The following is a 27957-nucleotide window of genomic DNA, read 5'->3' on the forward strand; positions in this document are numbered from 1 at the left end:
GGGCACTGTATGGTCAAAGTAATGTCAGTGTAATGTCAGTGGTAAATGACCAGTGATTCAAAATCAATGCAAAACATGCTTATTTGCCCATAGCAAACCTTTCACTTTTAAGAGCCAAATTTGACATGTGTTTACATAGTGTGACATAAAATGGTGACATCTGAAGCAGGAAAAAGCTATTTATGTGCTTGAATTTACAAGGATGGGGTCTGTTGTGACATTACAATGAAACTTTCAGAATAAATTTGGCAAATGTGTTTTGCACAGAAGCTGCATTTAGTGTTTGGAGAAGCAATTTGAAATCACTGAGTGTTAAGTAATGGGAAAAATCCAGGCCAACCAAAGACTTTACAAAATACGGTGAACAGGATTCAAGCTGCGTACTAAACCTAGAATATGACAAGGTAGACTGGAATGGAACCACAGCTGTCACAAACCAAGATGATAACTATAGTTGGAGAAAAAAAGCATTCCAGAAACATATTTTTGAACATAACAGTTCATCAATAAACCGTTAGATTTTATTTGTTTAAATGTTTTTATGACTACCACCATTTAATTGTAGGATTTGATATGGACCACTCCTTTATAATTGTAAAAATATCTTATTATGCCAACAGACTGAGTTTTTATTTCTCCTCTATTCTTGGTCCCTTCTGTCTTACAAGTGCAGCTTTTCTAAACGGAGACTCCAGTGTCCCACTAGGATCCCTATGGGGCATGTGGTTGGGCATACCCTGATAAGTGTTATCACATAAGTGGTTATGTTTTTGACATCTGTGATGTTCTGCATTAATACTACTCTAACTCTCTTGTGCCCGATATGGCTGTAAGTATTAAAGGGTTATTTTAATCACTCATAAACACACAGCTAGGAACCTCCCAGAGGAATATTTTTTATTTTTTTTCATTTATCTGGATCAACACAGCACAGCTAAGTAAATTGGATGGATGTACATGGAGGCCAATTTCAGCCTTACAAAATATGGATGTGAATCTACATGCTTTGGGTATTATCACTCTGTCTGATTTGTAAATGCTTTTTTTTTTGAGGACTTGATGCCTACATGTGAGGGCACGTGCTCAGTGTATTGGTTATATAGTGATACAAGTCCTTTTTAGACATACGCTGTAGCACATATACCACTACAAGTATTAACCAAATATAGCTATGAGATAGGAAATATTCTTAGATCTAATTTGAAGTGTGCCTGTATTTTATTAATCTTACTCATGCTTTTGCTCACCTTTTGATTTTATTACTCACTTAACTCATTATGACTATACTTTTTACATGTTTATGAAAATGTTAATATATACTGTATTTTCTGGCGTATATGATGACTTTTTAACCCCCGAAAATCTGTTCAAAAGTCAGGGTGTTCTTATACGCCGGGTATTGTCGCCGCATACAGTGGGGGAGTTGGTGAAGTCCCCGCTGGCAGCTGCCAGACAAGCGAGAAGTGGCCAGTGAGGGCTTCAGGAAGATGGAAGGCAGCCTAAGGACATGGTCGGGCAGGACATCGGAGGTGACCTGGGAAGTGGGGAATGGCAACAGCGGTGTCTGGTGAAGTCCTCACTGGCGGCTGCTGGTGGGGCGAGCAGTAGCAGGGGAGGGCTTGAGGAGGGCGGCCAGTAGCCTGTGGGCAGTCCCGGATGACCAGGCAGACATGATCCAGGTGGCAAGGAGAGACAGCTTCACTACACTGCAGGCTCTCCCGGACCCCCAGCACTGCCACCTCCTGCTCGGGATAACCCCTGTCTGACTGCAGCAGGGCTCCCCAGCTGCAGCTAGTTCTCTACTTCTAAATTGTAGTCTGTACAGATTATAATTTAGAAGTGGGTGACTGGCTGCAGCTGCTAAGCCCTGCTGCGGACAGGCAGAGGTTAAGATTTTCCGGTGTATACGACAACTTCCTGAAAATCTTCTTAAAAATTGGGGGTCGTCTTATACGCCCCTCGTCTTACATACCAGAAAATATGGTATTTTGTTTTGAACTTTATTATAATTCTGTATGGTGTGTAAATAAATGGGAGGGGGGATATTAACTGTACTTGTATGCCAGTCTCAGCTAGATCCTGGCACTCCTACCCCAGGATAGACGGACATACTGTGAGGTGCACACTTCTCTGTAAATCTAATGAATTTAAGGAAGCTGTGCAACAGTCTCAGAAATGTACACCAGCTCTGGAGCTGTGGTAGATTTTTGCCATGATTTACACCTGCTAGCTACAAATCCCCTCCATGCCTTGCCGTGCCCCCCTGTCTGCCCATCAGATGAGCAGGGCTCAGTGTCGGACTGGGGTACCTGAGGGCCCACCAGAGGAAATGATCCTTGGGGCCCACCAATATAGAACCAGTGGGACACGACATGCTGACCCGTTCTTTCCTGGATTCATCTGTATCTGTGACAAATCTCAGAATACCCTACATTTATACAGCTCTGAGGGAATGCTGGGAGTTGTAGTTTCTGAGAGGACAACCCTTTAATAAATCACTGTGTGCAGAGTCTCCAGGTGGCTGCAATCTGTTAGTCACAACCATCAGCGCTGAAGGTCCAGCAATACATCTGTCTAAAGCAGCAGTTATCAGAGGATTGTACTACTGTACTACAACTCCCAGCATATCCTGAGGGATGCAGACTGTCAGAAAATGCTGGAAATTGTAGTGCCTGCAGCTGTTGTAGTTGCATCATACACTGGATGCTTTGTGGCATATAAGAAAACATAGATCTGTGGGGGCTCTGTGTTTGGAAGTGACCCCAGAACATCACTAATAGGGGATAGAACAAAAACATCTACCCCTACCATATTATCACCATACTGTCACACTGTTACCATTGTTACCATATTATCACCATACCTTCACATTGTTCTGCGGAATGGACCTGGGAGCTCCCAGCATCAGGAATAATTATGATGACACTCGTGTACTGTACTGTAGTAACCGTGGGGCTGTGTCAGTACACTAGTGCAAACCATACACTGACCCATTTAGACACCAATGGTACACAGGCTCTGCACACTATATAAGTGATTACAGTGCAGTTACTAATGACCAAGCGATGCTAGTGATATATATACCAAGACCGATATTACCAATACATATTACCGCCATACCGGTTTCTGACTACACAAAAACACAATACCAGATAACAAGTTACAAATAACACCACCACTGCTACTGAATAAAATCCTCTGTACAAAGATCACTATCACCTCATACAATCATATAGAGGTAGACCCAGCCCTACACAGGTTCTGTACCATATACATTACAGTGCAGTTATATCAAGTGACTCACAGGGGACATCTTCTCTCATCATAGTTCTCCCCTTTTCATCTTCTTCTCCATCTGCCCTGGGCCGTTATGAGAACTTCTCCGAGCCACGAATCCACAGAATCTGCCAAACATATTAGGCTCCTCACTTAGGCACCATCCTCATCTCTCTTCAAACAGTACATCTGTATTGGCCCCTTTACACCCTTATTTAGTGGGTAGGCTGATACCATGGGATCCCCCTTATAGTATATGCTCCCTCTGTGTAGCCACCTTGTAGATGGCCCCTCTGTGTATTCCCTCTTATAGATGGCTCCTCTGTTTTGCCCCCATTATAGATGCCCTCCTCTTATCCCCCTTATAGATGGCCTCCATTATCCCTCTTATAAATTCCCCCCGTTATCCCGCTTGTAGATGCCCCCCTGTTATCCCCCTTAGATGACCCTGTTATACCCCTTATAAATGGCCCCCGTTATCCCCCTTATACATGGCCCCCTAATATCCCCCTTATAGATGTCCCCCCTGTTATCCCCCTTACAAATGCTCAACCTGTTATTCCGCTTATAAATTCACCCGTTATCTCCCTTATAGATAGCCCCCTGTTATCCCCTTTAGATGGCCCTGTTATACCCCTTATAAATGGCCCCCCTGTTATCCCCCTTATACATGTCCCCCTAATATCCCTCTTGTAAATGCCCCCCTAATATCCCCCTTATAGATGCCCACCTGTTATCCCCTTATACATGGCCCCCTGTTATCCCCCTTATACATGGCCCCCTTTTTATCCCCCTTATACATGGCCCCCCTGTTATCCCCCTTATACATGGCCCCCCTGTTATCCCCTTACAAATGGCCCCCCTGTGCAGATGAAAAGAAAAAAAAACACAACTCACCTAACAACACGCTCCCCCGTCGGCTGTCTTCTCCTCTTCTTCCCTCTTCCTCTTCTTACCGATGCTGCGCTCTCTGGTAGTGTCTCGGGGATTCCTGGCGGCGCACACATCAGGAAGCTCAGTGTGCCCCAGGGCTGGTACTTCCAGTACAGGGAGCATCTCTAACACGCTCTTCCTGTACCGGAAGTTCCGGCCCCCGGTGCAAACTGAGCTTCCTGATGCAGGACACCCCCAGGGAGAGCAGCATCAGCTGGGGGCCAGATTGCCTGTTGTGACCGCAAGCAAAACACTGCTTGCGTTCACAAGAGAATTGGGGAGGGGGGCCCCCGGCAGCACTGTATAACTGTCAGGGGGCCCTGCCGCCCAACAGTCAGTATGCCACATCAGCGTGGGGAGGGTCATGGCCTACCGGTGGGCCAGCCCGACCATGAGTTGGATTGTGCAAAAATCTGAAATGTACTGTGTGTAAATTATATATTGCACATTGATGTTATTAAACTTATTTTGCAAACCATTTTACGTACTGCTTAATAAAAGTTCCCAGAGAATATAAAGGCAATTAACTATAGGGAAATACATATATATATATATATATATATATATATATACACTACCGTTCAAAAGTTTGGGGTCACCCAAACAATTTTGTGTTTTCCATGAAAAGCCACACTTATTCACCACCATACGTTGTGAAATGAACAGAAAATAGAGTCAAGACATTGACAAGGTTAGAAATAATGATTTGTATTTGAAATAACATTGTTTTTACATCAAACTTTGCTTTCGTAAAAGAATCCACTTTTTGCAGCAATTACAGCATTGCACACCTTTAGCATTCTAGCTATTAATCTGTTGAGGTAAGCTGGAGAAATTGCACCCCACGCTTCTAGAAGCAGCTCCCACAAGTTGGATTGATTGGATGGGCACTTCTGGCGTACCATACGGTCAAGCTGCTCCCACAACAGCTCAATGGGGTTCAGATCTGGTGACTGCGCTGGCCACTCCATTACCGATAGAATACCAGCTGCTGCTTCTGCTGTAAATAGTTCTTGCACAATTTGGAGGTGTGTTTAGGGTCATTGTCCTGTTGTAGGATGAAATTGGCTCCAATCAAGCGCTGTCCACTGGGTATGGCATGGCGTTGCAAAATTGAGTGATAGCCTTCCTTATTCAGAATCCCTTTTACTCTGTATAAATCTCCCACCTTACCAGCACCAAAGCAACCCCAGACCCAGGGCCGGCGTCAGCACCAGGCATACTCGGGCAAAGCGCCCCAAGGGCCCCCCCCCGGCACTTGCCCACGCCCAGAATGCACAGTCATTGGACACCTGCAGCAGAGTGATGCTGCCTGCTGCATCGCTTCCCTCCTCCCCGGGACTCCGGGTCGGGTTGCTGACACCCGGGGGGCCCCTGAGTGATGTCAGCCACGGCACAACTACATCCTGCTGGGATCCCTCACTGACCCCTCCTCCTCCTTCCCAGCATGCCAGTCCTTGGGCCGCCTGTCTCCTGAGTCCCTCTGCACATCATAACAGTAAGTATCATTACCTGAGGCTGTGGGGGGAGGGGAGATGACCCGGGCGCAGGGATGAGGGGGCACTGGTGCCACTGAAGTGACATTGTGGCAGCTTTCTCCTCCAGCCTTTACTCCCTCAGCGTCGGGCCAGAGGAGAGGGGGGCGGGGCTCACTGCACGGCAGCCTGTAGAGGCCAAACAGCAGGTCAGGGCCCAGAAGCCTCACTACAGTGCTGCCTGTGCCTGCTTCCCTGCCCCCTCCTGTATTCCTGGTACTCCTGACCTCCACAGTGGCCCAGGGCAGAGGGAGATGTGACAGGTGACAGGACTGCTGCCTGACAGATACAGAGGTGAGTGTATGGTGTCACTGTGTATACATGCATATGTGTGCAAGTCTGTATGGAAGTGTAGTGTGTGTGTGAGTGTGAGTGTATCTATATATGTGTGCTAGGAGTAGAAAGGTATGTTTTAGGGTCACCTGTGGCATATGAGTGGATTTATTGCAGATTTTCCCCTTTACTTTCCATGGGGGAGTCACAATATGCAATAAATCCACTGTGTTGTATTGCAAATGTTTGTTGTTGATCTCTGCAGACTCTAGAAAAATCTACAAGTGCTGACATTGGTTAGATGCTGCGTAGCGGAGCAGTAAATACGCAGCGTATAAGCCGTGTGTGTTTGTACCCTAAAGGTACAAACACACACACACCGTATATGCAGCGTATTCTAAATAACTGAACACAGCATCAAATCTGCACCATCAAATCTGCTGCAGATCTGCTGCGTATTTGCTGCGTATCTGCTGCATATACGGTGTGTGTGTTTGTACCCTTAGGGTACAAACACACACACCGTATATGCAGCAGATACGCAGCAGATTTGATGGTGCAGATTTGATGCTGTGTTCAGTTATTTAGATCTAATCTGCTGCGTATTTGCTGCGTATCGCAGCAGTAAATACGCAGCGTATACACCGTGTATGTTTGTACCCTTAGGGTACAAACACACACACACCGTATAGGCAGCAGATACGCAGCAGATCTGCAGCAGATTTGATGGTGCAGATTTGATGCTGTGTTCAGTTATTTAGATCTAATCTGCTGCGTATCTGCTGCGTATCGCAGCAGTAAATAGGCTGCGTATACGGTGTGTGTGTTTGTACCCTTAAAAAATATGTATTATTGACTGCTTGCTGTAACGTGCCAGAATAGTTTATTTTGGGTCACGTCATATTAAGAAAATAAAGGATGTGGAGGCATCTCATTAATAAAAATATAAAGAACTGCTATCTTTACTCAGCAGGTTTTTAGTGTTGGGTGAACCTGTTGAAATTGTTTTCAAAGACTCCCTAGGGCAGCATCCGACTTGTTCCCCCAACAGAAGTGGCAAGTTGTGCTGCTGTCTCTGCATACTATAGATAGATATGAATATATATGGTATATAGGCTGGTTGGGTTTTAGTGCCAGGGCATTCTGTGTAGGTGATCAGCAGTGTGTTATAATAAGTATATAATACACTGCTGATCACCTACTCAGAATGGAGAGATAGAGACCCTCTAACAATGATGCCACACAATGCTATACAAAGGGGCCCACTAAGGCTCTGTCGCCCAAGGGCCCACAAAAACCTGGAACCAGCCCTGCCCAGACCATCACATTACCTCCACCATGCTTAACAGATGGCGTCAGGCATTCTTCCAGCATCTTTTCATTTGTTCTGCGTCTCACAAACGTTCTTCTTTGTGATCCAAACACCTCAAACTTGGATTCATCCATCCACAACACTTTTTTCCAGTCTTCCTCTGTCCAATGTCTGTGTTCTTTTGCCCATCTAAATCTTTTTCTTTTATTGGCCAGTCTCAGATATGGCTTTTTCTTTGCCACTCTGCCCTGAAGCCCAAAATCCCGCAGCCGCCTCTTCACTGTAGATGTTGACACTGGTGTTTTGCGGGTACTATTTAATGAAGATGCCAGTTGGGGACCTGTGAGGCATCCGTTTCTCAAACTAGAGACTCTAATGTGCTTATCTTCTTGCTTAGTTGTGTAATGCGGCCTCCCACTTCTTTTTCTACTCTGGTTAGAGCCTGTTTGTGCTGTCCTCTGAAGGGAGTAGTACACACCATTGTAGGAAATCTTCAATTTCTTAGCAATTTCTCGCATGGAATAACCTTCATTTCTAAGAACAAGAATAGACTGTCAAGTTTCAGATGAAAGTTCTCTTTTTCTGGCCATTTTGAGCGTTTAATTGACCCCACAAATGTGATGCTCCAGAAACACAATCTGCTCAAAGGAAGGTCAGTTTTGTAGCTTCTGTAACGAGCTAGACTGTTTTCAGATGTGTGAACATGATTGCACAAGGGTTTTGTAATCATCAATTAGCCTTCTGAGCCAATGAGCAAACACATTGTACCATTAGAACACTGGAGTGATAGTTGCTGGAAATGGGCCTCTATACACCTATGTAGATATTGCACCAAAACCCAGACATTTGCAGCTAGAATAGTCATTTACCACATTAGCAATGTATAGAGTGTATTTGTTTAAAGTTAGGACTAGTTTGAAGGTATCTTCATTGAAAACTACAGTGCTTTTCCTTCAAAAATAAGAACATTTCAATGTGACCCCAAACTTTTGAACGGTAGTGTATATAGTCTAAATATTTACACACAGTGTATTTCCAACCATATAAAGTGATGGCATATAGCCCTTTTAAGACCCAAACATTTTGTTTAGTCATTTTGATAACTTTTGGGTTAATCATTTGTCTTTATACATCTAAACACTAGATGGCACAATTGTTCTTTCACTCATGAACTCAATATTGGAAGCATCTATAGCTCATGCATTATAAATCTCTCTCTGAGTATATACTCAGGAGGTAAATAAACAATAATAATAAGGAAATATGAATTACTATTCATAGCCTTTATGTCTAAATACATAAGGAGCAATAAAATACAAAACAATGATTTGTCAGCACTTTGGAGTATTTTTTTTCTTGTAGCATCAGCTGGTGAAAAGAATTGCTGTACACATTTGTGCTTGATGACTTAATGAGTAGAAACTAAGATAGTATTCCAATGTGCAGTGCATTGTGATGGTATGTTTCTCATTTGGCTTATGTTTTCAATAAGTGGTATGTGTACCCCAGGGGTACATGTCATGTCTCTAGGAGGTGCTTACATTGTCCTAATGTTGCACTTTTAGGCCATGTTCAGACACTGTAAAAACAGACACGGCCATGTCACGCATCGCCACTGTCTGTGAGGTTCACGCGGCCAGTACGCACAGAACAGTGGCCACAGCGTATACAGAATGTATATACTGCAGCTGTTGTTCCATAGAAGATGTTGTCATTTCAAACTTTCAATAAATAGCGGCTGGTGTTGCAATCTGCAACAACGGCTGTTATTTATTGAAAATATACATTGTGTGAACATGGCCTTAATGTACATCAAAGTAAAAGACCATAGCAGCAGCACAGCATCTAGGGATGTCCCACTCACATTAACCCTTAGAGGACCGGCCAATTAAAATTTTTGCGTTTTCGTTTTTTCCTCCTTGTGCTTAAAAGGCCATAGCACTTGTATTTTTTCACCTAGAAAACCACATGAGCCCTTATTTTTATGTGGTGAAATTAAAAAAGAAAAAACAAAACGCATTTCTTTTATTTGGGGGGTATTCGTTTTTACGCAGTTCGCCCTGGGGTAAAACTGACTTGTTATATATGTTCCTCAAGTCGTTACGATTACTATGATATATAACATGTATAACTTTTCTTGTATCTGATGGCCTTTAAAAATTCAAACCATTGTTAACATATATATGTTCCTAAAAATCGCTCCATTCCCAGGCTTATAGCGCTTTTATCCTTTGGTCTATGGGGCTGTGTCAGGTGTCATTTTTTGCGCCATGATGTGTTCTTTCTATCGGTACCTTGATTGCGCATATGCGACTTTTTATTACAATTATTCTGGATTTAATACCACCAAAAATGCGCAATTTTGCACTTTGGGATTTTTTTGTGCTTACGCCATTTACCGTGCGAGATCAGGAATGTGATTAATTAATATTTTGGGCGATTACGCACGCGGCGATAGCAAACATGTTTATTTTTTTATTTATTTGTTTATTTTTATTTATAACATGGGAAAAGGGGGATGATTCTGACTTTTATTAGGGGAGGGGGCTTTTTACTTATAATACCACATTTATTTTAACTTTTACACTTATACTAGAAGCCCCCCTGGGGGACTTCTAGTATAAGTGCACTGATCTCTCATTCAGAACTGTGCTGCATAGATATGCTGCACAGATTGATGACCGCGGCAGTTCAGGGTCGCCTAAGGGTTAAACTTTACTGCATAGTGCAGGGTGGTAGTTGCCAGCATCCTCCCCCCTTTGCAGTCTCATAGACGGCCTATAAGCTTTAGGGACGCAATCTTCTACAATTATATGATGTCATCATGCCTGCCTGGGGATCCCTGTGGCTCACAGGTTGCAGGCCCTCTAAGCAGACTTTCTGGATCTAACCTTATGGTCAGTAGTACATTTCAGCTGCACCACATGAAAGGCAGTCCACACTATGTAAGGAAAGCCTACCCTTATGTAAGCTGGGGCTTATTCCTAGATCACTGATGATTGGAAAGTCACTATCCATGACAAACATAACAAAGTTGGGGCTTGGTAAAGCTGCCATTCTGCCCTCTATTGCCAAGTTTCCTCTCACTCGCTCCATAGTGTCTACCATCTCAATTCCACAAAGGCTTAGCCGTCACATTCTCCAACCTCTAGTCCGCCACTTCCTTTGCTCAGCTTTATAGACTCTTAACTGTCTCCCTGCAGAGAAAATCTGCTACTTTCAGAAGTACTCTGTGGCATTATCTCCTAGCCTATTTCAGGCTCACCTTGTGCCTAGTTTAACCTCTAAGTCTTTTTTGCTAGCAGTGTCTCAGAAGGCCCCCTTCACACGTCCGTGTCAGTTTTTACTGTCATGAAATCCTGATCAGGAGACCTCAAATGTCATCAGGAAAGTATCAGGATTTCCTGACAGTAATCCGTTTTTACCATCAGGAAACCATCAGGAAAAACCTTCAGGATTTCCTGATCAGAAGAAAAAAAGGGAGATGTAGTTCTGCAAACTGGATGGTCATAGCTTGCAGAATTACAACACCCATCATGCTTGGCTGACAGGTCATGATGGGAGTTGTACTTCTGCAGCCTGTGGCCATCCAGGTTGCAGAACTACAACTCCCATAATGCCCGGCTGACAGGTCATGATGGGAGTTGTACTTCTGCAGCCTGTGGCTATCCAGGTTGCAGAACTACAACTCCCATAATGCCTGGCTGACAGGTCATGATGGGAGTTGTACTTCTGCAGCCTGTGGCCATCCAGGTTGCAGAACTACAACTCCCATAATGCCCGGCTGACAGGTCATGATGGGAGTTGTACTTCTGCAGCCTGTGGCCATCCAGGTTGCAGAACTACAACTCCCATCATGACCTCTCAGCAGGACATGGTGGGAGCTTTACTTCTGGGGGGAGGGGGGTGATCTCACCTGTCCTGGTTCCGGGTCTTCTGATCTCGAACCAGGAGTGAGGATGCAGCGGCGCCGCGGCGGGGGGGAGAGGGAGATCGGTGCTGCGAGGGGTCCGCTGATCCGAGGTCCGGGGGGGGGGTGGGGGAGTGCCGCCGAGCGAGGGGTCCCGGCGAGTGTCGGTAATCTGAGGTCCGGGGGGGGGGGGGGGGCAGGGGGTGTGCCGCTGAGCGAGGGGTCCCGGCGGGTGCCGGTAATCTGAAGTCCGGGGGGGGGGGGATGGTGGGTTGGTGTTGCCGAGGGGTCCGGGGGGCGCGATAATCTGAGCTCCGGGGGGGGGGGGAATCAGGCGCTGGGTGAGGGGTCCGGCCGCGCGGCACCAGGAAACAGGAGGCCGGGGGAGTTGACCTGGACGGCAGCAGCAGGTGAACACAAGGAGGGAGGCCGGTGAGTTATGCGGGTGTTGGGGGGCGCAGGTAATCCGGAATCGCGGGCACTTTCCTGATGTACATCAGGAAAGTGCCCGTGGTTCCGGCGCTCCCATAGACCTCTATGGGGGCGTCCGGGCCGGAATTCCGGACAAAAATAGGACATGTCCTATTTTTTCCGGACCTATTTTCCGGAACGGACACCCTTCCGGAAAAATACGGAAGGGTGTCCGTGACCAATTATAGTCTATGGGTCCGGAAATCCGTCCGGATTTCCTGATAGGAAATCCGGATGGTTTTTCCGGACGTGTGAAGGGGGCCGAAGAGAATAATTTTTAATTCCAACTACTGCAACTTGACTTTTGCAGAGCACTGCAGCTCCCATTAGAACACCTGAAGGTGAGGAGATCATCTATACAGTCCAACACAACATGGATACATGTCATTACCAATAAGCATCAGAAATGTGTCAGTAAAGAAACAGCCAATTCCATTGTCTGCAAAGTGGCAATGTGGAGGCATACTGTAGTATCTTGTAATATGGAGTTGTTTTTACTTCCATCTTTTTTACTCATTGGTTCTCTTATCCACTGGTTATTTCCAGTTCCCTGTAGGGCCGGCCTAGGACTAAAAAGTAGCCCTGGCACACATGAACCACCCTTCCAGCCAACATAAAATATCCCCTTCCCCCACAAGAATTAACGTAATTTGCTGCAGTGAATTTTTATTGTATTCGTACGCATTACTCAACACTCTCTAAACTATATAAAATACATAAAGAAAAGAAATTAATGACATAAGGCTCCATCAACTATGTAGATGGGCTACACAAATGATCTCGGGCCCTTTAAGGTAGAAACATAGATACAAGAAACATAGAAACAAGATTGTCAGCAAAAAAAGACCACTTGGTCCATCTAGTCTGCCCTTTTAGTATTTCCTTTCTTATTATCTTAGGATAGATATATGTATATCCCAGGCAGGTTTAAATTCTGTTACTGTAGATTTACCAACCACATCTACTACTCCTTTGGTAAAGTAATATTTTCTCACGTTGCTTCTAATCTTTTCCCCAACTAAACTCACACTGTGATCTCTTCTTGAGTTTGGATCATGTCCCTTCTTTCCTTCAGACTATACAGATTCAACTCCTTGAGTCTTTCCTGATATGGTTTATGCCTGACACCTTACACCATTTTTGTAGCCCGTCTTTGGACTCTATTTTATCAATATCCTTTTTTAGGTGAGGTCTCCAGAACTAGACACAGTATTCCAGATGTGGTCTCACTAGGGCTCCATCCAGCGGGATCACAATCTCCTTCTTCCTACTGCTTATACTTCTAGCTATACAGCCCAGCATATGATTTGCTTTCCCCACCGCCTGGTTGCACTGGAGAGAGGAGCCGCACAAGCCTCCCATAGACAATAGTCTTTATGTCAGGGAGGCTGGCGGCATTTTCGGCCACGGAATTCAGCCACTTTTGCTACGTGTGAACGTAGCCTAAAGGTGGACTTTGAAATTTCATAATGTTCCTAAAGCTATCTCTGACAATAACCCAATTCTTCTGGACTATATTGGCTATCTTAGGGGATAAATCACTGTACCACAAGGAATTTTGTTCATTCATTTATCCACTACTGACTTAAAGCGACTCTGTACCCACAATCTGACCCCCCCAAAACCGCTCGTACCTTTGGATAGCTGCTTTTAATCCAAGATCTGTCCTGTGGTCCATTCGGCAGGTGATGCAGTTATTGTCCTGAAAAAATACTTTTAGGGTATAAACCCACACACCGTATACGCAGCTTATTTACTGCTGCAATACGCAGCAAATACACAGCAAATACGCAACAAATACGCAGCAGATTAGATCTAAATAACTGAACACAGCATCAAATCTGCTGCGTTTTTGCTGCGTATCTGCTGCGTATACGGTGTGTGGGTTTGTACCCTTAAACTTGAAGCCCGTGCCAAACGGTAGTATCTGTGCCCTAACTTTGTACCACCCCTCCATCCCTCCTCCCCACCCTCTTCATCATTAGGAATGCCACTGAACCGCCTTGGTCCTGGGTGCCGCACGTAACCCCGGACCGCGGCTAATTGGCTAATTAAGTAATCGGATGACAGCTGCATCCGATTACCTTATGCAGCCGTTCCCTGGTGTATAGTGGGGTGGATTGATCCTTCGGGACGTTGTTCCGGAGAAGCGATCCACACGTCCGGCTCAGGCCGGGGTCTGCGCCATAATGGCGCTGATCCCGGCTTGGCACTCGATTACTTCTGGCTGCAGCAGCAGGAAGCAATCAAGTGCCTACCTCATTGATCTATTCTGTATAACTATACAGCATAAATCTCAATGAGAGATCAGTGTGCTTATACTAGAAGTCCCCCAGAGGGGCTTCTAGTATAAGTGTAAAAAAAAAAAAAAAAAGAAGTGTTGTTGTTAATAAAAAGCCCCTTCCCCTAATAAAAGTGTGAATCACCCCCCTTTTCCCATGTTATAAATAAAATAAATAAATACATGTTTTGCATCGTTGTGTGCGTAATCGCCCGAACTATTAATTTATCACATTCCTGATCTCGCACGGTAAACGGCGCAAGCGCAAAAAAATTCCAAGGTGCAAAATTACAAATTTTTAGTCGCATTAAATCTCAAATCCATTAAAATTGTAATAAAAAGCGATCAAAAAGTTGCATATGCGCAATCAAGGTACCGATAGAGAGTAAACATCATGGCGCAAAAAAATGACACCTGACACAGCCCCATAGACCAAAGGATAAAAGCGCTATAAGCATGGGAATGGAGCGATTTTAAGGAACATATATTTATTAACAACGGTTTGAATTTTGTACAGGCCACCAGATAAAAGATAAGTTATACATGTTACATATCGTTGTAATCGTAACAACTTGAGGAACATATATAACAAGTCAGTTTTACCCCAGGGCGAACGGTGTAAAAAAAAATACCCTACAAATAAAAGAAATGCTTCTTTTTTATTATTTCACCCCACACTGAATTTTTTTCTGCTTTTGCAGTCTTACTTTATGAAAAAATTCAGCCTGTCATTGCAAAGTGCAATTAGTGGCGCAAAAAATAAGGGCTCATGTGGGTCTCTAGGTGGAAAAATGCAACTGCTATGGCCTTTAAACACAAGGAGGAAAAAACGAAAAACGCAAAAATTTTAATTGGCTGGTCCTCTAAGGGTTAACCTGAGGAGGACTCCTCTCGACACCTATGTCTGCATAGCAGATATACTTAGGTACCCTCTTTCTTTAAAATCCAAAGCTCCCTTTAAAGGAGAATTTATATTCTCCAATATTATTTACTAGTGCCAGGGAGGATAAAAATAACAACGTGCACTTAACATATCAGCTCCAGCGCTGGTGGCTGTTTCCTGGTTAGAGAGGACCTGGGACGTCACATCCCAGATCCCCTTTCTTATCAGGAAGCAGATGTGGACCTAAGCACTGGAGCATCAGTACGTGTCCACTAGCACTGCAGCCAGGGAGGTAAGTGCATGTTATTATTTTTACCCTTCCCCTCCTCGGCCTGCCTGGAATTCTCCTTTAATTTCTCAGAACCTTAGCTTTTTAGTATCTTTCAGTTTTGTGTGCATGTGTCAGATTTGTTTCAGGTATTTCTCATTGTTTCATATACAAAATTTACTAAATATATTACATGTAAAAAAAAAATTGTTTCATTTCAGAAAACTCTGTTTTTGTCCTATTCATCTGAATGAGGTTTGTAAAATTCTATACATATGCTGCAGAACCCTTTACAGATGTATGGAATAGATTTACAGTCTCATAAATTTTTGTAATAGTTCTGCCACATATGAATGTATGTAACATCACAATTTCAACCTCTAAGAATTTTGCCCACAGTTTTTTTATTCCCTATTATTTTTTCTGTTCTTGCCAATAGCAGCTTTCAAAGTTCTGCTTGTGGATGCCCACGACAATGATTTATCGCCACCTGCTGACAGATATGTGCTCTTACAGCTTAGCTCTAATTGTGTATCTTGTGTAACTGAACTCCAGCAATATAAGTAGTAAAATTCTGAAATTATTGAAAGGATTGTACAAGCCTATGGCTGAATAATAAGGTCATCAATGTGTGTTCTTAGAAAACCTTGTGATTGAAGATAAGTTGCATGTCCAACGTTCGGCATTTTTTAACATATTGCTGCTTGTAAACCAATAAACACGTTATTCTTTCCGAGCTCCACCAGTGTCCTGTTGCGGTGTTGCTGGTGTCTCCCACTGACTGCAGAGACTCTAAGAGGAATGCTTATTAAGAGGGAAAGTCTGCTCAGCCAATCACTGACTAAGACGGGACAGTCCTATGGCCAGTTGTTGGCTGAGCGGGCTGTCACTCCCAAGACCAGTTTGTCTCGGAAGTGGAGGCTCTGCAGTGAAGGAGGGACACTGGCAACACCAGAGGAGGACACAAGGGAGTGCGGAGAGGTGAGGATAACATGTTTATTGTTGTGTTTATGTCTTGTATGTATGAGGAGTAGCTGCACCCCCCCTCACCCCCCCCCCCCATTAGGCCTAGGCTGTTTTATAACATCATAAACAGGTAGTCATGGGTCCTTAAAGTGGTTGTCCAGTGAAAAATCTTCTATTTTAAATCAACTGGTGTCAGAAAGTTATATAGATTTGTAATTTAGTTCTATTTAAAAATCTCAAGTCTTCCTTGACTTCCTTCCTTATACTAAGCTACTATATATCCTGCAGGAAGTGTTGTTTTATTTACATTCAGAAACAGTGCTCTCTGCTACCACCTCTGTCCATGTCAGGAACTGTCCAGAGCATAAGCAAATCCCCATAGAAAACCTCTCCTGCTCTGGACAGTTCCTGTTTTGGCCAGAGATGTCAGCAGAGAGCACTGTTTCTGAATGTAAATACAACATTTCCTGCAGAACATATAGTAGCTAATAAGTATGGGATTTTTAAAAACAAGTAAATTACAAATCTGTATAACTTTCTGCCACCAGCTGATTTTAAAGATTTTTTTTCCCCCGCTGGATAACCCCTTTAAGGAGTTAAAGGGGTATTCCAACATTAGGTAAAAAAAATAACACCATATCTGAAGCCACCAAAAATCCATTTGCTTTATGTGTCCCCCCTTATCCCCCCTACAAGGTCATCTGACTATTTCCTGGTTGAGCAGTTGCCCAGTACTGCAGTTCCCAGAGTTGCTGCAGAACATTGCTCTACACAGAAGACTATCCCTCTACACAGAGCTGCTATAAATTCTGCATTCCTTGTCTGCGTGCATTCAGCACAAGGCTGTTAACATCCTTTATTCTTCCCTAAATATCCTAAAGATATGTATGTGTATATGACAGGGAGATAGTGCTGTAGGCTGCAAAGGTCAGAGGTATGACTAGAGCTCAGAGACAAGATCCAGGCAAGCCTCTTGAGACAGGAGAAGATTGTTTACAAGTTGTTTACACCCACAGGATCCTCTTTTCCTGGATTTTTTGCCATCATAACACGATTCTCAGTGTACTCGTGACACCATTGCATAAGAAAATCCCAAAAGATTGGCAATTTTAAAAATTCTAGCCCAGACTAGTCAGCACAGAAGACGAGGCCTTGTGCAAAGTCACTCAGATCACTTGATTTTTCCATTCTTATGTGGATTCAATTTGAAAGTTATCCAATTTCAATTCATTCTGCACCATGGTGTCACATTTCCTCCAAAAAAAGAAAATACTTAGTTCATATAAATTAGCAGTTTATTTACCCCCATTTCCCTGGTTCTATTTACAAACAGCCTATACATCAACATAAACAGTAATTATTTGAAAGCACATACCATAACTGTATGTCTCCATACATCACAGTAAAACCTGCTGATTCTGCTGTACCCACAGAAATAATACAGCACCTAAGTCTAATTCAGCAGCCAACTATATTTGACAGAGACTTCAGGTATTAGTAAGTTGGAAGGAGGCATGGATATAACAGCGATGTATTAAAGGGGTACTCCGAGCAAATGTATTGTGGGCACGAGTGGTGAAAACATAACAATCAAGGGATACTTACCCATCCTTTGCACCTGCAGGCTCAGCATCACTGCTCATGGTCCACTGCTGGTCTCCTGGATCTCCCAGTCTTGTGACATCACAGCCCTGTACACAAATGCCGCTTAGTCAGTGACAGAGGCAGGAACCTCTGTAGTTACTGACTGACTGAGCAGGAAATTCCATATGGAATTAAAGGACAGAGGAAGCTGAGGGAAACAGGAGACCGAAGGCTGACAGAGACGGCAATGCCCCTGTGGGGGCATGGAGAATGGGTAAGTATCCATTGATTGTTATGTTCCCACAATGCCCTGCCCTCCATATATTTTTATACTTGGCTGGAGTTCTCCTTTAAGTTTAGTAACTAGAATTACAAAATCCCCAGAATTCTGTCATTCTGTTTTTCTATTTCTCTGTCTCTACTACTGATATGACATAATTATGGAGGGCATAGGTAAAGTAACTGTAAGAGGTAAACATGAATTGCATATAAGTTGGAATATACAAACATATAAAGAGCACATGCAGTTTGAGAAAAATGGGGAGTTTTGGTTAGGTTTGGCAAGTATATTTGGAATGACTACCTCATTGGTCCAAGAAAGCAAATATTACAATTTTTCCAAAGTATAATTAATATATATGTCATATTCAGCAACACATACGTACAGTAGGCTCTTTGCCACAGTGCTTGTCAAGCTTTGTTTCCAGTACAGGCCCATGGGCATCACTGGCATTCAAAATCCATACCACAATTAAAAGTAACTTTAAAAAAGCATAGTGTCTAGATGTAGCCGCTGCTAGACAATAGCAAATAGGTTAGGAGGATACCAGATAGAACTCTCACATAGACATTGATGCCTTTTTTTGTGACTAATGCGAAATACCCTTTTACTTTTACTGAATATTTCTCAAAAAAAGGTTGGTAAAGGGAAGAGATAAAAAAGAAAATGTGTGTGCAATCAGGTTACAGGCAAATGTCATTTATAAGCTAGCATTTATTATTATTCCAATGACATTGACAGAAGGCATTTGTCTCTTTTAAGCTCATTTTCATTGTGCAAGCTACTGATTCGCCCTGAAGAGTTTTTGAGATGAAAACATGATATATCATTTTATTTCTATATGAGCTTTGTGCCAATGAAATGAAATGTGGAAGACAAATAAAAATCACACTTAATGTGCAAAAGTTAAAAAAGTCTCAGTTTTGACATTGAATAAACAAAAATACTTTGATTGTCTAAACTATACACTTCTGCAACACATTGCTAGGGTATGGAAACATGTAGTGTGTACACTGCAGCTAAAAATATGTAGCACCTCCATAGGTTATCCAAACTGGCAACTCCACATAGAGGCTATGTTCACACACTGTCAAAATAACAGCAAATATTGGCCATTATTTTAAATCAACAGACGGTATTCGTCATGATGTATTTTCCGGCGTATAAGGCCGGCGTGTATAAGATGACCCCTGACTTTCAAGAAGATTGTTAGGGGTTTGCTTATATGCCGGAAAATGTTTACCCCTGCCCGACCGCAGCAGTTTACTAGCTGGAGCCCTGCTGCGGTTAGGAAAAAAAAGCAGCCACGCGTCTCCTATCCTGTTCCGGCCACAGGCAGTGTGATGCACACTGTCTGCGCTGGAAGTCCCCTAAGTTCTCCTGGGCAGCCGAGCGTCTCATCGCTCGGCTGCTGGGAGAGCTTTGGGAGAATGACAGAGGCTTCGGGGTCACAGGGGAGTGTTTGTTTTTTTATATTGGTCGCCGCATATGATGGGTATGCGGACATTTTTGAGCTCCAAAACTATATGCGGCAACATACCCGGGATTTAAGACGACCCTTGACTTCTGAGATGATTTTTAGGGGTTAAAAAGTCATCTTATATGCCGGAAAATACAGCAATTTTGATAGCGTGTCAACAAAGCCAATATCATGCATATTTTGGTAAATTAGGCAGAATTCTTGTCACTGACAATGCTGCAGATTTTCTAAAAATTCCACATAGGAATTCTGCTGCAAATATGCCATGTTTGGCCGTACCCTTACAGTGACAAATTTCAAATTATAGAAATGCAAATTTGATATGAAAAAGTCTGAAACTTGTTGTATAACATAGATGTTTGCTAGAAAAGTCTTCCATATCAAACTAGAGCTCATGATCTTGATACTAAAGCGATTTCATTTGATAAAGTCATCAGGGAGTTGTTCTTCGTATATACACAGAGCAAATGTTTTGCAGCAGAGTTCTGCTTTTAACTATGAAATTCAAATACTGCTTTGGTTTGCTGGAGGGTACAATTGCTCTGCAAGTGCTTCTGTAACTAAGGAAAAGGCAAGCTTCTCTGATGTTGGCACATGCCAGCCTTTGAGACACGACCATGCTCATCTACTTCTTTTCATGACTCGTGTTGACTCTTCTTGTTGCTACGGTTTGACCCACACTTCTATATTGTTTATTTTCTTCTTTCTTGTCTTCTTCAGATATTTGCTGGACTGCTTGTAAGATTACAGTTTCTACAATCTGTTTACTGGCATTTTGTAGCTTTACTTCTTCCGGTCCTTTTCCAAGTTTCTCTCCTAGGACAGAAATATTCAGAGGTTAGTGGAAAAAGATTTAAAAAGAACATAATTAAATATAAATGATGTAATACAAATAGCTTTTGAGCTCAATGTCAGCCCTTTAAGGAGACTTCAGGGCAGACAGCAGTGAAATAGAAGGCATGGACTGTTCTTTGCAATAAATTTTTCTTAGAAAAGTTACCCCAAAATGAGCTAACATGGTGTTCTCTTACTAGGGTCCAGAAATGAGTTGTAATCTGTAGTGTTTCACAACAAGGAAAACTAAGCATTCATACTGCCCATTAAAATCACTGAGCTGCTCATGCAAGACATGGTAAGACATGCAAGACAGGTATACATCCAGAAATTAAAAAATTATAGGATGTATTGGAAAACAGTGGCATACATCATCAATATGTTAAAAATAAGTTGTCTTTTAGGAAAGGATATACTATGTGATAGACAAACATCTTTTAGGACCAGAAAGTGGCTCTAAATGCTAAGACCATACAGTATAAGCAGTTTACCCACTAGTGACCAAGTGATTATTAATAACAATATTGTGTAATTTTGTTTCCAATGGAAATACTCACTTCTGTTCCCACTGTGAATTTTAGTGCACTAGACAAGTCACTTATTCAAGTATGTTCCTTAGGAATATGGAGATTGTTAATTAGCCCTATTGAATGAGGCCTATCATTGTCCAGGACCGCATTTCAAAATGTGATCCAAACTGGTCCGACCTGATCCGTGTTGACCCCAGTCCGCCGCCCGAAGATTACATCATTGTCACAAGATGGCGGACGGGGGTCGACACGGATCCAGTGAGTATAGAGCACTACACTTCCAGGGGTGGCGTGGGTGGGGGGAAACACGGGGAAGGGGGCTATTCACTAACATAACATATATTACAAAGTTGTATAACTTTGTAATGTGTGTTAATTAGTGAATAATTGTTTAGCGCTGCACTACCCCTTTAAAGACAATTCTCTGCCAGTCAAAACCTCAAAGTATAATGAACATTACCATATTCTTCTTCTTAAGCTCCATTCACATTATGTTTTTGGGGTACATCACTAGTATATGTCAGGATTAGAGATGAGCGAACCTTAAACATGCTCGAGTCTACCCCAACCCGAACTTTCGGCATTTGATTAGCGGTGGCTGCTGAACTTGGATAAAGCCCTAAGGCTATGTGGAAATCATGGATATAGTCATTGGCTGTATCCAGGTTTTCCAGACAACCTTAGAGCTTTATCCAAGTTAAGCAGCCACCACTACTCAAATGCCGAAAGTTCGGGTTCGGATCGTCTCGAACCCGAACCCGGTTCGCTTATCTCTAGTCAGGATACAGGAAAAAAAGATTGCATAATGTATGCCCAAGTTGCCAGAATAACCCTTAATTTCAGGGACAAATATAATTAGAAAAAGGACACAAAGTGCTGCTAATATACTTTATTTTAATGATGTCCTTGCACATAAGATGTATATAGGGGGCAGGGTCAGAAGCTTTAGCCTGAGCTTTTTTTTTTTTATGTTGTAACTCCTGCAGCTACCATTTAAGTAGATCTGTTCCATAAGAGAATGTTTTTTCTCTGATCTCCATAGGCCCTTTGTGGACTTGCCTTATTATCATTTCAGAGCCCACTGGGGGAATCGATCTCACTGAGGTCCTTTGGTGGCCCAGGTTTTTTTTTTTAGTAGTTTTTTTTTTTTTCAATTGAAAGACATAGTGGCAGATGCAAACATTTTTGTGCCACTTTAATTTTAAGTATGTTCCCCCTATTTGCTCTGCTGCATTTATCAAGAGGCGCATGTCTCTTGATAAATTCAGCACATCAGTCTGCTGCGCCGCAGGCTAGAAAATCTATGCTAGCTTCAAACCAATTTTTGCCTAGTTAAGGTGAAAATGTTAATTAATTCTGCGCACGAGAGGTCACGCGCCTCCCCACCCACATGGTGAACAAGTGCAAAACTTACAGGGGATGTCACGTCACATAAACTGCCGACTCCTGCTGCTCCAGTCTGTCCCACAGCTGCAGCAGGTGTCGCGGTTATGTGCCGTGACATCACCAACTTTACAGAGACCTAAACACGCCATGCTGTAGTAAGTGCAGAGAAAATGCACTATTGTTGTGTTTCCCATAATAATAATAATAATAATAATAATAATAATAATAATAATAATAATATTAAGTGTCTATTAGTAATTTTTGATAACTTTTCTTGGGCAATAACATATCTTAAAATTATTTTGCCTGAACCTCCCCTTTAAAGAGCTGCACAATTTTTGAGCAAGGGGGAAAAAGTTGTGACTCTCTGACAGTCTGCACTAGAAGCAGACCGTGATGCATCTGCCCCTTAGTCTTAAATGATAGTACTAGGAGCTTTCATTGGGCCCCAGCTGCCAAGGAATTTATAGGCATCCCACCATCTTATCTAAGCTTTCTGAAACCATTTTGATGCTGTGGCCACTATTACCCATGTCATCTAGGTGGCTCAATTATCAAGATTAGTAAAACCTCTAATCCTGCTGGTTACAGCATGAACTTTAAAAATATATGAGCAGTACCATAAGTGATTGCCATAAGAAGGCACATACATAGTGTTTTTCAAATTTTCCATGTCGACATCTATACTTAAAGAAACCCTATAGTCTTGCCATTTTTGAAACTGGCTACTGAGCTTTACAAAAGACTGGCACATCCTGTTCTGTTGTTTCTAAGCAGTTATCTCATTATCACAGGCAGGATTACAATGAAAGGTAACACTGCTATTATACAGCTGGCTAGAGAAAGAACAGGATCACAACATTCCCTGATGATACAGTAGGTGATGGAAACAATTAATTTTTTTGAGGGAAAGAAGGGGACACTATTTACATAAGCATTTTAGCAACATTTTGTGCTATCCATAAAACAACATAAACGCTTATTTTAGTTACTTTTTTACATTTTATTCACTATGATAAAAATAAAAAGGTCTTAAAAAAGAAATGACAAAAATAAAACCAGGCATAATACAGAAAGAAGGGCACAAACATTATGTGAGTAACCAACTAAGAGGAAACATTATAGCATCCAAACTGCATGTTCTAAATGTAGCAAAGATGTGTCTGATCAGGTAATGATCACTTATGACACCAAAACAGCTGTGAAACTTCGAAGCATGGGATGTCCTTTGAGATCTGATATCAAGACATTAGCAACAACTCATTTAGGCTGGGTTCACACTATGTATATTTCAGTCAGTATTGTGGTCCTCATATTGCAACCAAAACCAGGAGTGGATTAAAAACACAGAAAGGCTCTGTCCACATAATGTTGAAATTGAGTGGATGGCCGCCATATAACAGTAAATAACTGCCATTATTTCAATATAACAGCCATTGTTTTAAAATAACAGCAAATATTTGCCATTAAATGGCGGCCATCCACTCAATTTCACCATTGTGTGGACAGAGCCTTTCTGTGTTTTAATCCACTCCTGGTTTTGGTTGCAATATGAGGACCACAATACTGACTGAAATATATGTAGTGTGAACCCAGCCTTAAAGTGCATCGGGCAGCAAGAAAATAGGGGTGAAAATAGAGGTGTAAATAAGGGCATGGTTCCAGGCATGGTCTGGACGTACCTGGGCTTTTGAAACTCTTTATATATAAATAAAAAGACATATCTCAGCACTAAAAAGGGCTATGAAGATTGAAAAAAAGTATGCCTACAATCATAAGTTAGAGATGATTGAATCTTGGATTTGTCCAAACCTTAGCGTGCGGAATTTGATTACCGGTGGCTGCAGAAGCCATAGGCTGTATCCATTTTTTCCAGGACTTCCTAGGGCTGCATCCAACTTCTGCAGGCACTGGTAATCAAACGCTCAGATTTAAAAGGAACCTGAGCATGCTCGAGATTAGTCCTATCTAGCCAGGTGCATTTTTCCATTACTGTTTTTAATGCACTTTATTACGCAGTTAATGTGAATACATTGTGCCCCCTCAATTAATCTTAAAAAGAACATGTCATAACTTTTATGCTGCCTGAAACACAAGCCGTTAGGGTGGTCCCTTTTGGATTTTGCCCACTCCTCTGTCCATGATTGATAGATTTCTCTATATACATACGGGAAGAGACCTATGAATCAAGGCTGGTGGGGCATGGAGAAGCTTATAGGGACAACCGCAATAACTTGTATTTCAGACAGCATGAAAGTGACGACAGGTTCATTTTAATGCATTGTTTCCCAATAGTTTATTGTGCAGATGGCTTCTATACATTGCCAGTCACTTATTTTTTTTATCTATGTGGATCCAAAGGACATGGCTACACTTGAACAGAGGAAAGACTTCTCTTTTCCCTAGTAACCCAAATCATCTGCTACTTTAATAACTGCTTTGGGAGAACTGGAGAGAACCAGCCAAATTACACCCCTGGGAAATATCCTAGAAGGGGTTTACTGGTCTGCCAAAAAGCTTAGGTGAAAGATATTATACTAAATTGTGAAGGTGTTTGCTCATGTATTAATTATGCAGTTATCCAGTAATTATCCGGTTTTGTTTCTTTACTATCAGACATTGTTACATAGTTTGTACACATAGGAAGGAATTTATAAAAGGCTGCTCCGGGTGGAAAGTGGCAAAAGGTTTGTGCAATTTTTAAAGTGGGCAGGAAATAGGATGTGTCTTTGGAGAAAGAGGCCTGGTCTTTAAATTTATTACAATTTATCTGCATAATCTAATGCAGTTTGGAGCTCGCCTAGATTTTTGGGACTACCATGCCCCCCCCCCATACCACCAAATAACTTTGACATATTTAGGCATAAATTCTGGGAAACCAGTAAAGGTATTCTGTGGTTCCTGGTTCTGTAAGATGCAAGGTACGCATGCTTTTTACACCACTTCCTACAGATGCCTGATCAGACGCATCGTCCTGTTAAAAAGGAATACCTTTACCATGAAGTGGTGTACTTGACATGCCACAGTGTTTATGTAAGTAGTATGTGGCAAACAAACATCCATGTAAATGCCAATACCCCAAATTTCCCAGCAGAATGTTGCCCAGAGTATTACACTGCCTCCACCAGTTTGACTTCATCCCATAGGGCACCCTGGTGCCATCTCTTCCCTAGCTAAGCAACGCAGACACGCCTGGATATCCACATGATGTAAAAGAAAATGTGATGTGTCAGACCAGGCCACCATCGTTCTTTGCTTTATGGTCCGGTGTTGAAGCTCATGAGCCCATCATAGACTCTTTCAGCAGTGAACAGGGGTCAGCAGTGAAACTCTAACCAGTCTGCAAGTACAAAGCAAGCTGTTATGCACTGTGTGTTCTGACATTTTTTTTTTTTTCATAGCCAGCCCCAACTTTTTTAGAAGTTAGTGCAACAGGAACTCTTCTAAGGGACAAGCTCAGGTAGACTAATGCCCCCCCCCCCTCCCAAGGAAAAAAACTAGCAAAAATGCATTGGGGTGCAGCATCCATGGTACGTTTTGTATGGCTATAGTCTTGCTATTTTTCATGTAGCTGTATTTTATGTAGTTATCCATCTGACACCTATTTCCATTGTTTGATGTGCTTACACTTTATTATTCTGCCATCCTTGATAGATACTTATTGCTATAATGACAGGAATATCTTGTATATTTTCCACCTAGCATAGCAATTCTGTCATAATACCTGACCTCATGACTGCTATATTTTATATTAACCATACTCTGCTCTGTTCAATTGGTATTGCTATGTTTTTAAATAAAGTATATGTACATCTCTATAAGTGACCTGTGGTTTTTGTAGGTTAATATGTTTGCATTTACAGCTCATTTTAGGGTCTGATATTTATGGTTGATATAAGTGATAGGTGAACTACAATTTGTCATGCGTATCAACAAACTGTGGCCAGAACTTCCTTGAAACAATTCTGGTACGTACTAACCACTGTATATCCAGAACTTTACATTTGCCCATTTTCTCTCCTTTTAACACAATCATTTCAAGATCTAACTCTTCACTTCACACTTAATATACTCCACTCCTTCACAGAGGCCATCGTCACAAGATAATCATTATCCACTCCACCTGTGAATAGTTTTAAAGTTATGGCTATAAGTGTGTAATCCCATCACATAATATGCAGTCTGGGACAGCCAATGTAGCAATTTACTTCTGAGCTGTCCTTTTATTATTACTGTGAGTGCATATTAAAAAGTAATTTATGCAGCACCATATGTATAGGTATTATATTCCACATGTAGTTTTCTGTTTCAGTGCAAAAACACACTCTCTCAGACGTAAGCACAATTGCTATGCTTGATAGTGAGAAACATCTGGGCTTCCAGATAAGACGGATTACATAGTCACTGTGGGAAGTAGTAGAATACTGAAGACATTTACTTGTAAACAGTTTCCATCTAAAAAATGATGGCAAACGAACAACACTATACAATTAATGTTGATTAAGACCTTGAGATCTATAGATAGCAAATTTACGGGAACAAAGTTGTTTCTTACCATCAATAAAGGCTACTTAACAAACCTACTGATCTAACACTGGCAGCAAACTATTAGACTAAATGCCAGCAAAGCACTTAAGTTTAACAGCAATGGTGTTTTGCATAAGATTTGATCTTACTTTTATACCAACTAGAATGCAAATTTACCTACTTACTGGGCTTATTGTGTTTATAATATAACCCCTAAAATAACTGTATTCAACGGTAATGCAATCTCTCTTTTGTGCGGGTTATTAGGTCAAGGATATAACATACTGACCTATCATTGTAGCAAAACCGACACTGTCATGAGTTGTAACTTAGTGTGACCTATGGCATTCTCTTAGAGACAAGGTAACCTCAAAGAGTTAAATGAGAAACTCAGCTCTGTATGTAGTACTATAAAGCATTGTTAAAAAAAAACAATTAATCTTCATTATAAGCTGCTGTCTCTAGGCATTTTTCGCATAATATTGACACGATTTCATAGCATAGCCAGTGGTAGACTTACTCCTATACATTGGTGAGCAGGCAAGAGATAGCTTTCCTCAGCGGCAGTCCCAGTCTTTCTTTCCCTGATATTGCAAGGCTTCTTGTTTTGTTTTTCTGATGTACTCTCCTCCCTCTACTGGGAGTCTAGAAGATCACAAGCCCATAGCTTCTAGTCTGCAGAAGGTTAACTCCCCTTCTTCGCTTCCATCTGCCTTTCGCTGCCTCGTTCCTTTACTGGGGCACTAAAACGGAAAGCAGAAATGCAAAGGCCACAATGAAAATGCATTTTACCTGGAGAATAGACCATGGTTACTACTATCCGCTTGGAAGCCAGAGACTGTGGAGGAAAGGAGACCTTCACAAGGGTATCAGGGAGGAGGGGAAGCTCTGGTAGCGAGAAGTGACTTTCAGCACCTCGGATAGTTCCCAGAAATCCAGTTACACCTCTATTGCTCAGCCTGCTCCAGCACTTCCCTGATTCACTGTGCTCTGGGGAACGCTTACTGAAGCAATCAGCACCATCACATTACATAGACACAGACCTCACATCTCCTGTGAATGACGAAGGGTGATGAAGAAGATTACGTTGTAAATCGAGCTTACGTTGAGTGCTGTGATACCTCAGTAGGCATGCTGGTTAATTGTTTCTAATTATACCATGGCACCAGAATTCTATGAGCAAAGTGTGACATTTAAAGGCTTAACACTCTAGGTTGACTAAACATTC

General features: G+C 42.2%; 1 protein-coding gene across 1 annotated transcript; it reads right to left on the bottom strand.

Annotated features, from left to right (window-relative positions):
- Positions 1–18668: 18668 nt before the first annotated feature.
- AKAIN1 (A-kinase anchor inhibitor 1) lies at positions 18669–27746 on the bottom strand. Its single transcript, XM_069960088.1, has 2 exons — positions 27522–27746; positions 18669–20268 (listed from the first exon to the last, which is right to left on the bottom strand). The coding sequence occupies exons 1-2, from the start codon at positions 27535–27537 to the stop codon at positions 20078–20080; spliced, it is 207 nt and encodes a 68-aa protein (XP_069816189.1). The 5' UTR covers positions 27538–27746; the 3' UTR covers positions 18669–20077.
- Between the last annotated feature and the right edge of the window lie 211 nt (positions 27747–27957).

This window comes from Dendropsophus ebraccatus, chromosome 2, assembly GCF_027789765.1.
Source record: "Dendropsophus ebraccatus isolate aDenEbr1 chromosome 2, aDenEbr1.pat, whole genome shotgun sequence".
NCBI classification, from domain to species: Eukaryota; Metazoa; Chordata; class Amphibia; order Anura; family Hylidae; genus Dendropsophus; species Dendropsophus ebraccatus.